The sequence below is a fragment of the Natrix helvetica genome, assembly GCF_964273705.1.
Source record: "Natrix helvetica genome assembly, chromosome: 9".
Classification (NCBI taxonomy): Eukaryota; Metazoa; Chordata; class Lepidosauria; order Squamata; family Natricidae; genus Natrix; species Natrix helvetica.
In genome coordinates, this window is record NC_138560.1 from 2,582,384 (window position 1) to 2,597,537 (window position 15,154).

At 46.4% G+C, this 15,154-nt stretch overlaps 1 protein-coding gene and 1 long non-coding RNA gene across 5 annotated transcripts; one reads left to right on the forward strand and one right to left on the reverse strand.

Annotated features, from left to right (window-relative positions):
* Positions 1–190: 190 nt before the first annotated feature.
* On the reverse strand, positions 191–7,858 carry FAM98C (family with sequence similarity 98 member C). 4 transcript variants are annotated; one of them, XM_081962740.1, is made up of 8 exons: positions 7,756–7,858; positions 5,111–5,247; positions 4,202–4,336; positions 3,226–3,410; positions 2,933–3,016; positions 2,701–2,817; positions 2,178–2,345; positions 191–1,371 (listed from the first exon to the last, which is right to left on the reverse strand). In XM_081962740.1, exons 1-8 carry the CDS (start codon positions 7,776–7,778, stop codon positions 1,216–1,218), a joined length of 1,005 nt encoding a protein of 334 aa, XP_081818866.1. In that variant the 5' UTR covers positions 7,779–7,858; the 3' UTR covers positions 191–1,215. The 4 variants fall into 4 exon arrangements, with proteins under 4 accessions (XP_081818866.1, XP_081818865.1, XP_081818863.1 ...); XM_081962739.1 differs by lacking the exon at positions 7,756–7,858 and adding an exon at positions 6,872–7,196; XM_081962737.1 differs by lacking the exon at positions 7,756–7,858 and adding an exon at positions 6,326–6,461.
* Positions 7,859–10,011: 2,153 nt separating this feature from the next.
* Positions 10,012–14,797, forward strand: LOC309396781. Its single transcript, XR_014176156.1, has 2 exons — positions 10,012–10,311; positions 12,118–14,797. It is a non-coding gene; the product is annotated as an uncharacterized lncRNA (long non-coding RNA).
* Positions 14,798–15,154: the final 357 nt, after the last annotated feature.

Below are 15,154 nucleotides of genomic sequence, written 5' to 3' on the forward strand. Positions count from 1 at the left end.
CATGCAGGCCGGCTGCAAAATACATAGAAATCTACAGTGAAATGGACCTTCCCACGAGGAGTGGTCCACCTGCAGCTTTAAGACGGGTGGACTTCAACTCCCAGAATTCCCCAGCCAGCATCCTTTTCAGATGGGTGGACTTCAACCCCCAGAATTCCCCAGCCCGAAACTCTACACAACCAACCAGAAGGCAGAAAAAATAAAGCGCTTTATTTTGAACAGGGATCTTTACACAGCAAGAGTTTGGGTTGAATGAGTGAGAACCTTATCAGGGATCTGAGCTGTGTTAGCAATCCCAGAACGTTAAATTTCAACCACATCTATTTGTCCCCCAAACACCCCCTGGCCTAGACCCCCTTTTTTTAAATACAAAAGGCCATTGGGCCATCAATACATATGATCATCCTGAGCCTCCCAAGCCACAATTCCCTTATTCCTCAGCCAGGGAAGCTAAGCAGATATGTTGACTGGATATATATGAACCAGTCTTCCTGGTTCAAACCCACCACCACCAAGATAATCAATGAGGAGGCAAGAGGCACCTCCCCCTCCAATAATACCCCACCCACCCACTCACCCAAAACAACTTATGCATTCCTGCTTGCAAATTAACAGATGCCTAATTTGGAATCTTTCTTTACGGTAAAAATCTAAATCAGGGGTCCCCAAACTTGGCAACTTTGAGACTTGTGGACTTAAAATTCCCAGAGTTGAACTCTCCCAGCAGAGCTGGCTGGAGAATTCTGGGAGTTGAAGTCCACAAGTCTTAAAGTTGCCAAGTTTGGGGACCTCTGATCTAAATCAAAGCCCATGGATCTTCTCCCCTTTCCCCAGCTGGGCACCCCATTCCGTGGAGTTTAGAGTGAAGAATAAAGTCCAAATACAAAGTACTTATTTTGGATTTCAGACAGCCAAGAATTGTTTAGCGGCTTCCCGGCTGCTCTGGTGCGTGGCCTTCCTTCCCCAACTTTCCCCATAGCTTAACAGAGCTACGCCTCTCCTAAAGTTGGTGTGATCTTTGGATTATGGGAGCTTGCCTTTACGGGGCACATCTGGCCTTAGGGACCACATCCTTATTTAAAGCTGCATTGCCTCCATCCTGGAGAAAGGCGAAATTGAGAATTGGACACGTTCGGTGGGACTCCGTGGCATTTCCTTCATTTCACACTCTCTGGCCACGCCAACCCACAGCAGCCGGTTTCATGTCCTCTTTTTTTATTTCTTCTTTTTCTTGTCCCGTTTAGACCAGCGCTGGCCGCCTCCTCCTCCTCCTCCTCTTCCTCCTTCTCTCCTCTTCTCCCAGGTGGGCATGGGGGCCTCGATTTCGTTTGGACGTCCTCCCCGGTCTGGGACGCTGCCAGTCATCAAGATCTGTGGGAGGGAGGGAGGGAGAGAGGAAAGGAAGGAAGACAGGAGAGAGACGGAAAAGAAGGAAGGAGGGAGGGAGGGAAGACAGGAGAGAGAGGGAGAAGAAGGAAGGAGACAGAATGGAAAAGGGAAAGGGAGAAGAAGAGACAAGAGGGGAGAGGAGAGAAAGGAAAAGATAAAAGAAAGGGAAAGAGGAAGGGAAGACTTGAGAGAGGGAGAAGGAAGGAAGGAGACAGAAGGGAAAGGGAGGTGTGGAAAGTGGAGGAGAGAGGAGAGGAAGGAAAAGAAAGAGGAAGAGGAAGGGAAGAGGAGAGAGAGGGAGAGGAAGGAAGGGAGGGAGGGAGGAGACAGAATGGAAAAGGGAAAGGGAGAAGAGCAGATGAGAGGGGAGAGGAGAGGAAGGAAAAGAGAAAGAGAGGGAGACAGAAGAGAGAGGGAGAAAAAGGAAGGAAGGATAGTGAAGGGGAAAGAAAAGAAAGGGAAGGAAAGGGAGGAGAGAGGAAGGAAGGAAGGAGATTGGAGGGAAAAGAAAAGAAAGGGGAAGAGAGGAGGAAGGAAGACAGGCTGAAGGGAGGGGACACCAGCATCCTCCCCCCTCGGCCTCTCCACCCCAAGATTCAACTCCTTTCAGAAGGCGAAGCCGTAGGTCTAAAATCCGGGTTGTGCTATCCCAACCCACAGTCCGTTGAGTGAACTGCAGTGGCTGGCACTGGGCCCTGGGCTAAGCCGTGAAGAGCTTGAAACCCCCTTGGGGTCCTCCTCCCTCCCCCTCCAGCTGCTGGGGCCCAGATGTCCCCTCCAGCTCATACCTTGTTGACGGCACAACTGGTCTTACTCCGCAAGGCCCCACTGCTGGTCTTCATGATACGAGAAAAGTCCTCGCGGACAGCCAGCAGGTGGGCAAGGGAGAGCTGGGAACCTTCCGGCAAAGACTTCCGTAAAGGTTGGAAGGCTTCGGCCATGGCTGTGCTTCGGTTCTGGGCGGACGAGAGATGAGAAAAACAGACAAGACTCCAGAGACGGCTGTGTTCTCTCTTCCCCAACTCCAGTTTGATCTAATGGTTAAGGCACTAGACTAGAAAGAGGGAGACGGTGAGTTCTAGTTCCGTCTTAAGCATGAAAGCTGGCTGGGTGACTTTGGGCCAATCACTAGAAGACAGCGAGTTCTAGTTCTGCCTTAAACAAGCAAGCCAATCCGTCTCAGCCCAAGCTGGAGCATACATTCGCTGCCTTGAATTATTAAAAACATAATAAACCTGGTACATGGATGAATGAATAGATGGATGAATGAAGTCAGTTAGTTAGTTAGTTACAAGAGCGCCTGAAATCTACCTTGGCCCTCTCAGACCAATGGAAGGACGCAACGGTGACATCAAAACGGGTAAGCATCATGTGTCTTCGGCACTGGTATTCGGCCCCCAGCAGTTGGTTAATCTTGTCCAACGCTTTCTGGTATTTTAAGGAGAGCGAAAGGGGGGAAGAAGAGATGCTTAAGACCCATCAGCACCAAACCAGAAAGCCCACCCCTCCTTCTCCTCTACTGCCAACTCTAGAGGCCTCCTACCCATTGCTCAGAGGTCAGCGGGGCCTTCAGGAGTGGTGCCGTCCGGTGGGGCTCAGGCCCCTGTGCAGCGAGGGCCTCTGAAACCTGAAGGAAGCATGGCGTTAGCTTGCGTAGATTGGCGAAGAGAAAAGGCAGATAATACCACAAATTGTCAACACAATAGAGTGTTAATGCCGCTTTGTGAAGCCTTGGAAAGGCCACATTTAGAATACTACATCCAGCTTCGAAAAGGACAGAGGCTCCTCCTAGTACCCTACCTGCCAACCCAGGTTTGCCTGCCCCTCCAGTCTCACCTGGGATCCAATGTCCTCCATAACCTGAGCCACAGAGGAAGCCGGGTCTGGCTCAGGCATCCCCAGGGCTTGGCAGATCTGATGGAGTTCTCGCACAGCTTCGTTCTTTTTGTCGCCTTGCTTTGCGGACTGGAGCGTTTTCCTGGCCTGGAGCCGGGCAGCCAGCAGCTCCGAGCTCAAAAAATCTGAGATGGATGGATGGAAGGAAGGAATGTAGGAAGGAAGGAGGAAGGGAAGACAGGAGAGAGAGGGAAAAGAAGGAAGATGGGAAGGAAGGAAGTAGGAAGGGAAGACAGGAGAGAGAGGGAAAAGAAGGAGGGAAGGAGCGAAGGAAGGAAGGAGGAAGGGAAGACAGGAGAGAGAGGGAAAAGAAGGAGGGAAGGAGCGAAGGAAGGAAGGAGGAAGGGAAGACAGGAGAGAGGGAAAGGAAGGGAGGAAGGAGGAAGGGAAGACAGGAGAAAGAGGGAAAAGAAGGAAGGAAGGAGGAAGGGAAGACAGGAGAGAGAGGGAAAAGAAGGAAGGAAGGAGGAAGGGAAGACAGGAGAGAGAGGGAAAAGAAGGAAGGAAGGAAGGAGGAAGGGAAGACAGGAGAGAGAGAAAAGAAGGAAGATGGGAAGGAAGGAAGGAAGGAAGGAAGGAAGGAAGGAAGGAAGGGAAAAAAGAGGAACATTTGGGTCTTTTTAGTATATCCTCCAAACCCCCCACTGCAGATGTGGCCTCTGAGGGACCAGCCCTGCCTGGAGTAGATCCATATTCAAATATCCCTCATGGAAAAGGAAAGAAGACACGTTGCTCTCCGTTTGCGATTTCCATGGAGGCTGAAGACATTCTTGCAGACATTTCATTATCCATCTAGGTAACATGATCAGTGCTAGAAGGGTGTGGGGTCTGAGGAGGAGGGTTGTCATTCACAAACCACGATTAAGCCAGATGTGGCGTAGTGCGATGCAGCCATTCTGCCATTCCTTCTACTTACACAGAAGCTGCAGGCAGTTGTCTCGGGTGCCGAGTCTCGCCATTACGTCCCCTGTGGTCAGTGAAGGATACGGGCAATGCAGCTCCCCCAGGAGGCCGCTTACTTCGATCTGAAATGTCTCGGCATCCTCAGGTCCTGAAAGGGGGAAGTGGCTTAAGAGATTTTTTTTAGGATCAGAATGATTTAATTAAAAAAAAAAAGATTTCTATCACCTCAGCCTTTTAGACTCTGCTCATTCTTAAGCTTTCCAAGTGGCCCATTTCTAGCTCCTTTTCTTCCATTCTATTCCTCTTCCATCCCTCTCCTTCCTTCCTTCCTCCTTCCCCTTCCATTCCTCTTTCTTTCCTCTTCCATTCCATCCCTTCCTTCCTCTTCCCTTCCTTCTTTCCTCTCCCATTCCTTTCCATTCCTCTTCCTTCATTTCTTCTTTCCTCTTCTATTCCTTCTCCTTCCTTCTCATTCCTTCCCCTTCCATTCCTCTTCCTTCCTCTTTCTTTCCTCTTCCATTCCATTCCTTCCTTCCTCTTCCCTTCCTTCTTCTTCTTTCCTCTTCGATTCCTTCAGCTCTCTTCCATTTCTTCCTTCCTCTTCCATCCCTTTCCTTCCTTCCTTTCTCTTCCCTTCCCCTACCTCCCTTCCCACCTTCCCCCTTCCTTCCTTTTCTTCCCTTCTTCCTTTCTCTTCCCTTCCCCTTTCCATCCTTTCCTCCCTCTTCTCTTCTCTTCCCCCTCCCTCCCTCCCTACAGTATTTGCATTTTCCGTTCTTCCACACGATCTAGAGCAGTTCCCTTTCTCTCGTGCTCCGTAACCTCGATACGCAGTCCAAAGTCCCATCTCTGCAAAGCCACACACGCTGAAGGTGGAAACCACTTCCCCCCCCCCCTCTGCAAAGCGGAAGAGCCTACCTACCCTCTACGGGGTTGACGTCCTCCTCCAGCTGACAAATGGTTCGGAGCTCTGAAACCAGCCACGAGCAGAGCGTCATGAATCGAGGGCTGGAGACACCAGCTTCAGCCACCTCGGTGAAGGTTTTCATGGACAGAAATCTATAAATAACAATCACAATAAAGCCAAGATAGTCCCCCTAGTCCTAGGGAACCTTTGGGTGCGATTCACCACTTGAACCCGATGGCATTGACATCATCAGTACCAGGCCATTGCAAGAGGCAGCTTTACTCGGAGTTTACGTTTAGACTGGATTGGGCATTTTTATTCCCCTATCGAGTCTTTCCCAAGGATCTGGGATAGAGTCCCCAAGGTGGTTTTTCCCCCCAAGAGGCAGCTGGACTTCCTGGTTTATCTTCGAAGGCGTTTCGCTTCTCATTTTAATTTTTATTACTCTGTACAGCCTTAGGTTTAATTCGATTTTAAGTGTATCTATTCTTTGTATATGGTTTTAAATGTGCCTGTAGACCGCCCCGAGTCCCTTTGGGGAGAGGGGGCGGTCTATAAATTTAATAAAATAAAATAAAATAAAATAAAATTCATCCAAGAAGCTTCTTCAGCTCGGATTGGCTCATTCCCCACCCTCCAATCCAGCTGAAGAAACTTCTTGGATGAGAAGCAAAACATCCTCAAAGACAAAAACAAGAAAGTCCAGTTGCCTCCTGAAAAAAAAAGCGCCTTTGGGACCACATGACCAGGAGGACTGAGAATCTCTACAGACAATTTGGGATGAAGACCCTTGGAATGGGGTGGGAGCAGGAAGGAATTTTTCCAGAGGAAAAAACTGCAGACTGCAGGAACCATTTGCACCACTCGGGTGACCCTGAGGACACAGAGAAACCTCCCAGTGGCCTCAACGACCCTCTCAAAGGATGCAAAGGACCAGCTGTCTGCAAGGAGCATCCATCCTTCCATTCCCCACCATCCAGTCCGAGCTGAAGAAGCTTCTTAGATGAAGAAAAACCAAGTCAGTCCAGGTGCCATTATCCCAGATGACTGAGCATCTCCATAGACATTTGGCACAGAGGATACTCTTTCAAATATTGGAAGACTGCTACCATGCCACCCTAGTCCTTCTCTTCTGAACTTTCACAGAATATAGAACAACAGAGTTGGAAGGGAACTTGGAGGTCACCTAGTCCAACCCCCTCCCCTATGCCCAAACAGGCCACCTTATACCATTCCAGACAAGTGGCTGTCCTGTCTCTCCTTGAAAGCCTCCTGTGATGGAGCGCCTATGACTTCTGGTGGCAGGTCGTTCCTCTGGTTCATTGTTGTGGCCGGAAATGTCTCCTTAGTTCCGGGTTGCTTCTCTAGATTGATTAGTTTCCATCTGTTGTTTGTCTTGTCCTGCCTTCAGGTGCTTTGGAGCAGGGGTCTCCAACCTTGGGGGACTTCAACTCAATTAACACAACGGAGAGAGTCCAGAGGTATTTCACGAGAAGAGTCCTCCGCTCCTCTACGCGCAACAGAATCCCTTATGCCACCAGGCTCCAAATTTTGGGCTTGGGCAACCTGGAACTGCGCCACTTGCGGTCTGATCTAAGCATAGTACATCAGGGGTGTCCAAACTTGGGAACTTTAAGACTTGTGGACTTCAAGTCCCAGAATTCCCCAGCCACCATGGCTGGCTGGGGAATTCTGGGAGTTGAAGTCCACAAGTCTTAAAGTTCCCAAGTTTGGACACCCCTGTAGTACATAAAAGTATCTGCTACAAGGTCCTACCTGTCAATGACTTCTCCAGCTTCAGCCGCAGTAATGCAAGGGCAAACAATACATCAGGGCGTCCAAATTTGGCAACTTTAAGACTTATGGACTTTGACTCCCAGAATTCCCCAGCCAGCATAACTAGCTGAGGAATTCCGGGAGCTGAAGTCCACCAGTCTTCAAGGCAACAAGTTTGCAGTTGCCTGCAATCGGTACAAACTCAAGATAAACTGCTCCAAACCCAATTGCGGAAAATATGACTTCAGCAATAGAGGGGTCAACGCCTGGAATGCTCTACCTGACTCGTCTTTACGTCCTCTAATCCCCACAGCTTCAACCTCAGACTGCCTACAGTGGACTTCACCCCATTCCTAAGAGGGCCGTAAAGGGGGGGTGCCTGCCGTCCCTGTCCTCCTGTCCCCATTCATTCGTATCCATTTCCTGTATTCAGAATCATGTTTATTCTTATTCCTTTTATCTTGTCCATATGCCGGCTGGAGAATTCTGGGAGTTGAAGTCTACAAGTCTTAAAGTTGCCAAGTTTGGGGGCCCTCTGTTGTACAAGAGTGACAAACTAAATAAATAAAACTCCCAGAATTCCCCAGCCAGGGGAATTCTGGGAGTTGAAGTCCGCCAGGCTTAAAGTGGCCACGGTTGGAGACCCCTGCTTCAGAGAGAATAGTTTGACCCCCTGGGTGACCTGTCCAGAGGCTTCTGTGGCCTGCAGGGGAGAAGAGTCCTCCTTCTGCAAACTCCCTCTACAACAACCCTGCGAGGTAGGACAGGCTGGGAAAGGTGGGGGGAGCGCAGGCTCCCCCTGGAATCCTTCACCAGCAGCCCCACCCCCACCCCCGCGACTGACCCTCGGCTCCGCCCCGGCCCCTGGCTCCGCCCCTGCTCACCCTTGCACGTCTTCCGCCTCCATGTCTCCGCAGGAATCCCCCCTCCCCAACCCTCGAACCGAACGCCGCTCGCGCAAGCCCTGCAACCCCGCCCCTTCAAGCAGAGGCGGCGTTCCCCATTGGCTATAAACCGTCCGGGCTCTTCCTTACCAGACGTCAAACCAAGGACCAATGACAGCACGGGCTTTTTACCCGCGAGCCGCCAATCCGAGGCGCCCTCAGCGCCTGTGATTGGCCGACGGCTATCATAGCAACCGAGGGGGCTCCTCCCACCGTGCTTGGGCTTGGTTTTTTTTCCCCGGCCAATCGGGAGTTCCTTCTTGCGGGGATTTTTTTTTTTTAAAAAGAATCGCCTCTCAGAACGCCCGCAACACTCTTCAGCCAATGGGAAGACGCCCTCGCTGACGCCCCCCCTCTTTCGCTATGGCAACGTGCCAGGCACAGGAGAGCAGCGGAGGAAAAAGTATCAATCGTCGACCAATCGGAGCGCGCGGAGGGCTGCGGGGGTGGCCTTTGGAGGAACAGCTGGCCGCCGGATTCCTTTGACGCGTTTCCCGGGAAGAGGCGCTTCCGAGCGCTCTTTGCCGACCAGGGGTGAGCGCGTGCAGAGTGCTTCCTTTTGACGCCGGACTTTCTTCTCAGGGGAGGCATAGGTGTTACGTGTGTATGCACAGGCATGCGTGTTTTTTTTCTTTCTTTTTTCTTTTCTGTTATAATTTTGCACCAGTGAAGTTAAAACCAATTTCGCTGTATTTAAGTACAATGACAATAAAGATTATACTTATACTTCGAAGGTGCGCATGCGCTCCCATTCTGTATCTAAAGTGGTTCTAAATATATTTCCGTTTAATTTTTTTCCTATTAATTTTTCCCTATTTTATTTTTTTCCCTATTTTATTTTTTTCCGTTTAATTTTTTCCCTTATTTTTTCCCTATTTTATTTTTTCCCTATTTTATTTTTTTCCATTTATTTTTTCCCTGTTTTTCCCCTAATTTTTTTCCCTATTTTATTTTTTTCCATTTATTTTTTCCCTGTTTAATTTTTCCCCTAATTTTTTCCCTATTTTATTTTTTTCCGTTTAATTTTTCCCTATTTTTTTTCCCATTTAATTTTTTCCCCTATTTAATCCCCCCCCCGTTCAATCGTTGCCAATCTTAATTTTAATGCTTTTATGTTTTTATGCTATTGTAAGCTGCCCAGAGTCTTTCTCAAGATAGTGGGGAGAATATAAATTCAGTAAGAAAATTAGAATATCTTTTTCCTTTGTGATTATTGTTAATCTTAATTTTAATGGTTTTATGCTATTGTAAACCACCCAGAGTCTCTCTTGAAAGAATGGCGATAATATAAATTTAATAAGAAAATTAGAACATAGGACTTTTTTTTCCCTTTCTCCAATTGGAGGTGGAGACCCTTTGAAAGCTGTATGCAAGGAAATGTCATTTTAATGTATGCCGATGACAACAACAACAAAGTTAGTCTAAGTCTAAAAGTCTATTTGCCAAAAGAATTCAAGAGGTGGGATGTATGACGTAGAACCGTGATGGCAAACTGGTGGCATGCAGAGCCCTCTCTGGGCATACATGCCACCACCAGCTGCTCTGCTGGTTTCCAGCCAGCTCACCTTGGCAGGCGCCAGAGCACTGGAAAATAGCCTGAAAACAGCCAAAAAACCAGCCAAAAACATGCCGTTTTTCTGCACTGGCCAGCTAGTCTTCGTGGGCACCAGTGCTCTGGAAAATAGCCAAAAATAGGCCATTTGGGGGGCATTTTTGGCTGTTTTCAGAAAATGGCCCGAAAACCGGCCTAAAAACCACCAAAAAACAGGCATGCGCGCACTGGCCGCTGTTCTTCAGGTTTTCAGTGCATTCACGGCACTTGTTGCCAAAAAGGTTCGCCATCCCTGATATAGAGGGTGGAAACTGAATTCAGATTTTAAACAATTATGTGAAACCAACCAACAAAAACAGAATTCTACATCACTCGTCAGTATGGAGTTTAAGATTGCAACTGAGGGTGAAACAGACTGTTGTGGACTAGTAACTTGGATCAGTACTGTTTATGACCCTGACTGTAGTTTATTATGGCTTTTCCAACCGAAGGAAACAGGTTTACCACTGCCCAAGATTTTAGAAGGGAGCAGGAGAAAAGGATTGGTGTAGGGAAAAAAAGCGAACACTTTTATGTTGTTGCTGGAAAAGAAACCATTTCGGTATGTGGCGAGGGTAAGAACGCAAACACCAGGCTTCTTCCGTTAAGTGTAATGGTTTTTTTTTTTAATTTACATTGTACAATTTTAAATAATAGAGCATTCTCTTCCAGTGCCCCCCTGTGCCATTCTTTTAAAAATATTTTTTTTTTAAATACACAGAAATTCCAATACCGAATATACAAATCTGATAAAATACTTAAAACAGGAAAGAAAAAATAGTTTGGCAACCACATTAGGAGAAAGAAAAGAAAAGAAAAGATGGAACATAAACATGGGGTTTGGTTTCCGTTGATTTCTTCCCTTCGCAAAGACCTAAAAAATGAAAGAAAGCAACTGCCCACAGGTAAGTAGCCTCTTGCAGGATGGGGCACTCCCCACTTCGCCCCATTTGCCAACCTTCCCCGTTCCCCCCATCTCAAGGTCCGCCCCTGTTTGAACACAGCCTTCCCCGCCGAGAGCTGGCATTCCTAACGGGATTCCATGCAATCCCAAAGATGGTGGCTGAAGCAGTTGCCCCACGGATGAAAAGCAGCCTCTGAAATTCAGGATTTTTAAGTTCTGGATCCAAGCAAGAAATTAGAAATATAAATAAATATGTCGGAGCTGAGAAAAAATTGGACACAAGCCAGCAGAATTCGATCGGTGAATTCTCTGAATGAGATTGAGTTGGAATAAATAAATAGAGATTGGGGTCACAAGGAAAAGAAAAGAGGGGGAAGGCATTCCCCTTAATTTATGCAAAGTTTTAGGCTGGGCAAGTCAAGGGAGTACGTACAGGCAGTCCTCGACTTAACAAACCATCCGTTTAGTGACCGAATCTACAACAGCAGTGAGAAAAAAGAGACTTATGATACTTAAGGACCTTTGCATTTTTCACACTTAAGGACCACTGCAGCATCCCTATGGTCATGTGATCAAAATTCAGATGCTTGGCAACTGGCATGGACTTATATGACGGTTGCAGCATCCGTTGGCAACCTTCAAATCAATGTGGAAGCCAGATTCAGTCCCACCACCGTGTTACTAATTTAATCTAATTTACAATAACTCTCCTTAGTTCCCGGATGCTTTGAAGTGCTTAAACCAGGGGTGTCCAAACTTGGGAACTTTAAAACTTGTGGACTTCAACTGGCTTAAACTGAATCCAGTGAGTAAACTGGAATCAGGCATAATTTACATAAGAAGGATTTTTTAAAAAATAAATAAATACTGGGGTTGCGTCAGTAAACTTCCTAAATAAACGACGACATATTATGGGTTCAACCGATTTTTGTGCTTTGCAGATTTCATTGAAACAGAACACAGGAGAAAGTGAAGTTTGTGTCGACTTCCTCTTGTGACGGGAGATGCGCTCTGGCCCCTCTTGGGGCTTAGGAAAAGATGCATTATTGATGTCAAAAAGGGGGGAAAAGCCCACCTGTCCCTTTGTTTTTCTCCCTCATCCCCCTCTCCATCACTCAACCGTTTCCTCTGCCCCCCACCCCTACCCCCCAGTGCCATTTTCTGCAGCTCAGTTCTGCCATTGAAAAACCTCTGTAAGGCCGTTTGGAATGCAGGGGACAAAAGAATTCTTCCTCCGGTGCTTGTCAATAGCACCCAACTTTAGCCAGGGATATGCATCCTCTCCAACCGATCATAACAAACAGGAAAATAACAAGGTGTGCGTTTTTTGTGTTTGTTTTATACCCTGTAAACCGAACCCTGTCTGCGTGAGGAGTAGCCTTTGGAAACAAGCTGTACAAAAATCTCAGAAGCAAACTACGTTGATCTGGGCTTGGCTTTCGGGCGTGAAGAACCACAAAATCACCCAAAAGTAGAAATATATATTAAGGGCAGGATGCAGGCGCCATCTTAAGTCGTACTAAAGATGTTCCTTTCCCCAAAACTGGAATATGCATCTTATCCCATAATAAATTTTGACCTAAATGAGAAAATACACTTATTTCCCTCCCCCCACCCCCGCTTTGTTTTCTCTTCGTCATCCTTCAAGCTTGACATATCCCACAAATACAAGGTTTAAAATTCTGGAGGCTCCCTAAGCTGGTCTACAGCTAGTCCTCGACTTACGAATGTTCATTTAGTGTCTGAAGTTACAACGGCACTGTAAAAAGTGACTTATGACCCTTTTTCTCACTTATAATTGTTGCAGCAACCCTGTGGTCACACGATCAAAATTCAGATGCTGGGCAACTGGCAGGGACTTATGACGGTTGCAGCGTCCCGGCGGGGTCACCTTTTGCGGCTTCTGACAAGCAAATTCAACGGGGAAACCAGTTTCACTTAAGAACTGTGTAACTAATTTAACAACTGCAGTGATTCACTTAACAATTGAAGAAAGAAAGAAAGAAAGAAAGAAAGAAAGAAGGAAAGAAAGAAAGAAAGAAACAGAGAGAGAGAGAGAAAGTAAGAAAAAGAAAGAAAAAAGAAAGATATATCATAAAACGGGGCAAAACTCCCTTAACAACTGCCTTGCTTAGCAACAGACATTTAGGACTCAATTGTGATCATCAAGGAATATCTATATTTTGTTGTTGCTTTAGGTGAGCAAACAATAAAAAGAAATTGTGATTTTAATGTGCTTTTCTCTGCTTAAAAGATTCCATGCATTCTCACAGGCAACCCCAGTTCCTTAACCTATCACACAACCTTTCTTTCCTTAAAACTCTTCCGTTGGGTTCAGACAAACACGGCCTGAGCAGAATAACGGCAAGGCAGAAAAATAAAACATTTAAGAATAAAAAGACCCTGATGCTCAGATTTTAAAACACAGCCTGGGCTATTTTGTTTTATTCTTATTTTTTAATAATAATAAAAAAATCCTCCCTTTGCTAGAGGAAATCTGCACATCTTCTTTAAATAAATTACATAAACCGTACCTATCTGCCTAACAGATTATTTTGCATAATTCCTACAGATTGGAAGTTTGGGGTTATTTCAAGGAAAAAATTGGTTTTTGCTTTTGAGTCGAGTGGAAAAGGGATGTGAACCGCTAAGCAGGAAACCATAAACCTAAATGGAACTAAATTAGAGGATTTCTGAAAAATTGAACTCGCAGGATTTTAAGTGCTCTTATTCCACTGGTGGCTGGACCTGAATATTGTTGACTAACAAGGAAGAGATTTTAGGATTTAGGGAAATATTATCCTAGCCCACCTGAAACCTAAGATCTGTTGCATTCAAACCAGGTCTTATTTTTCCAGGTAAGCCAAAACACATTTTTTATGCACCAAAGTTTACCCAAGTCCACGTTTTCCTTGACAATCTTTTAACAAAAATATAACCTGGTTAAAAATGTTGTGCGTTTGTGTCAGGCATTGAATGTTGTGCGTGGTGTGTGCCACCCAGGCACGTGGAGAAAAAGCTTGTGCCCCCTTCTAACGGGTAAAGCACAGAGAGAAAGAAAGATTAAGAGGATAACACAGTTGGAAGGGACCTTAGAGGGCTTCTAGTCCAACCCCCTGCTCAACCAGGTTATTATATACAGGTAGTCCTCGACTTACAACCATTCGTCGAGCAACCGTTCGAAGTGACAACAGCACCGAAAAAGATGACTTACAACCAGTCCTCGCACTTACAACCGTTCAGCATTCTCACATGATCAACATTTGAGCACTTGGCAATCAACATGTCTTTCTGATGATTGCCATTTGCGACTTTCCGAGCAAAGTCATTGGGGGGGGGGGGGGGACTTGCTTAATGACTGCATCCTTCATGTAACAACTGCAGGGATTTGCTTAGCAACAATGACAAAAACATCATAAAATTGAACGCAACTCATTTAACAACCAGCTTGGTGAGCCACAGAAATTGTGGCACCCGTTGTAGCCTTACTACCTGTAATGCAGGTATTAAATTGGGATTTAATTTTCTCTTGGGATTTTCTCTAGGGAGTAAATGATCTTTTAAGGGGAAAACAAGTCAGGAGAAAGACGCGGCTGTCCTTGTTTCAATTTATTTTTTAATGGCTGTGTTTGATTTTAGCCTGGAAATGCCCGACAGACTTCTGTAAGTCTGGGATCAGTCCAGGTAGTTCTCGATTTACGACCGTTTGTTTAACAACAGTTCAAAGCTACGTTTGACCTCAGGAGAAAAGGGACTTACGACCTGTCCCCGAAATTACAACCGTTGCACCACTCTCGAGGTCACGGGATCACAATTTTAGGCGTTTGGCAACCAGCTCGCACTTACGACGGTTGCAGAGTCTTGTGGTCACGTGATCCCAATCTGCGACCTTCCAAGAAGTAAAGTAAATGACTCACATTACAACCGTACCGATTTACGATGGAAATTCCCCTCTCAGATATGGTCTTAAGTTGAGAACTACCAGCACAGGCAACCAGGGGGTGGGGGGGAAATCTCAGAAAGAGCAGTTTGATGCAAAAATATTAGCAAAAATCGGAGCCCAAACATAATCGTGAGAACTTCTGCCCGCCTTCCGGGCAGCTGAATCAATGCCAATCAGCAACACGCACATCCTTCTCTGGTTGGCACCAACTGGCAACCTTACAAAGCAAACACAGCTTGAGCAGAAAGCTAGAATGCCAAGCAAACAAGTCCCCCTGACCGGAAAAGACAGGAGGGGTTTAATATTATGACTTTTTTTTAAACCAATCAGGCACCCAGATTGTGTCTCAAACTACAATTTCCAGCAGGCCGAGTTCTGGAATTCTAAAAGAGGAGGAGGGAGGGTTCAGGATGGCTGACTTCATGACAAATCCACCACTCTCCTCTTCCTGACCCTCGCCCTACCAGCAAGAACTTCTTATACACTCGTGGGAAGCAGCTTTTGAAGACAGAGACATGTTCAGCACATCGTTAAACATCATGCCCCCCCCCCCAAAAAAAATACAGGTAGTCCTCAACTTACAAGAGTTTATTTAGTGACCGTTCAAAGTTACAACGGCCCTGAAATCAGCCACTTCTGACTGTTTTTCACACAACCGTTGCAGTGATCAAAATTTCAGATGCTTGGCAGTTGACTCATATTTATGACGGTTACAGTGTCCCGGGGACATGTGATTCCCTCTTTTGCGACTTTCAGACAAGCAATGTAGAAGGCAGATTCACTTAATGGCCTCGTTGTTAAGAAGTGTAAGTGATTCACTTCACACATGTGGCCAGGGAGGTTGTAAAATAGGGCAAGGCTCACTTAACAAATGTTTCACTTAGCAACAAAAATGTTGAGT

Excerpts from the sequence above, each read along its gene's own strand:
- FAM98C (XM_081962740.1), bottom strand. The coding sequence starts at position 7,778 with ATGGAGGCGGAAGACGTGCAAGG. Across the intron at positions 2,818-2,932 it reads CGCTGACCTCTGAGCAATGG|AAAGCGTTGGACAAGATTAA; the intron begins GTAGGAGGCCTC and ends TTAAAATACCAG. Across the intron at positions 2,346-2,700 it reads ATTGGTCTGAGAGGGCCAAG|AACCGAAGCACAGCCATGGC; the intron begins GTAGATTTCAGG and ends TCGTCCGCCCAG.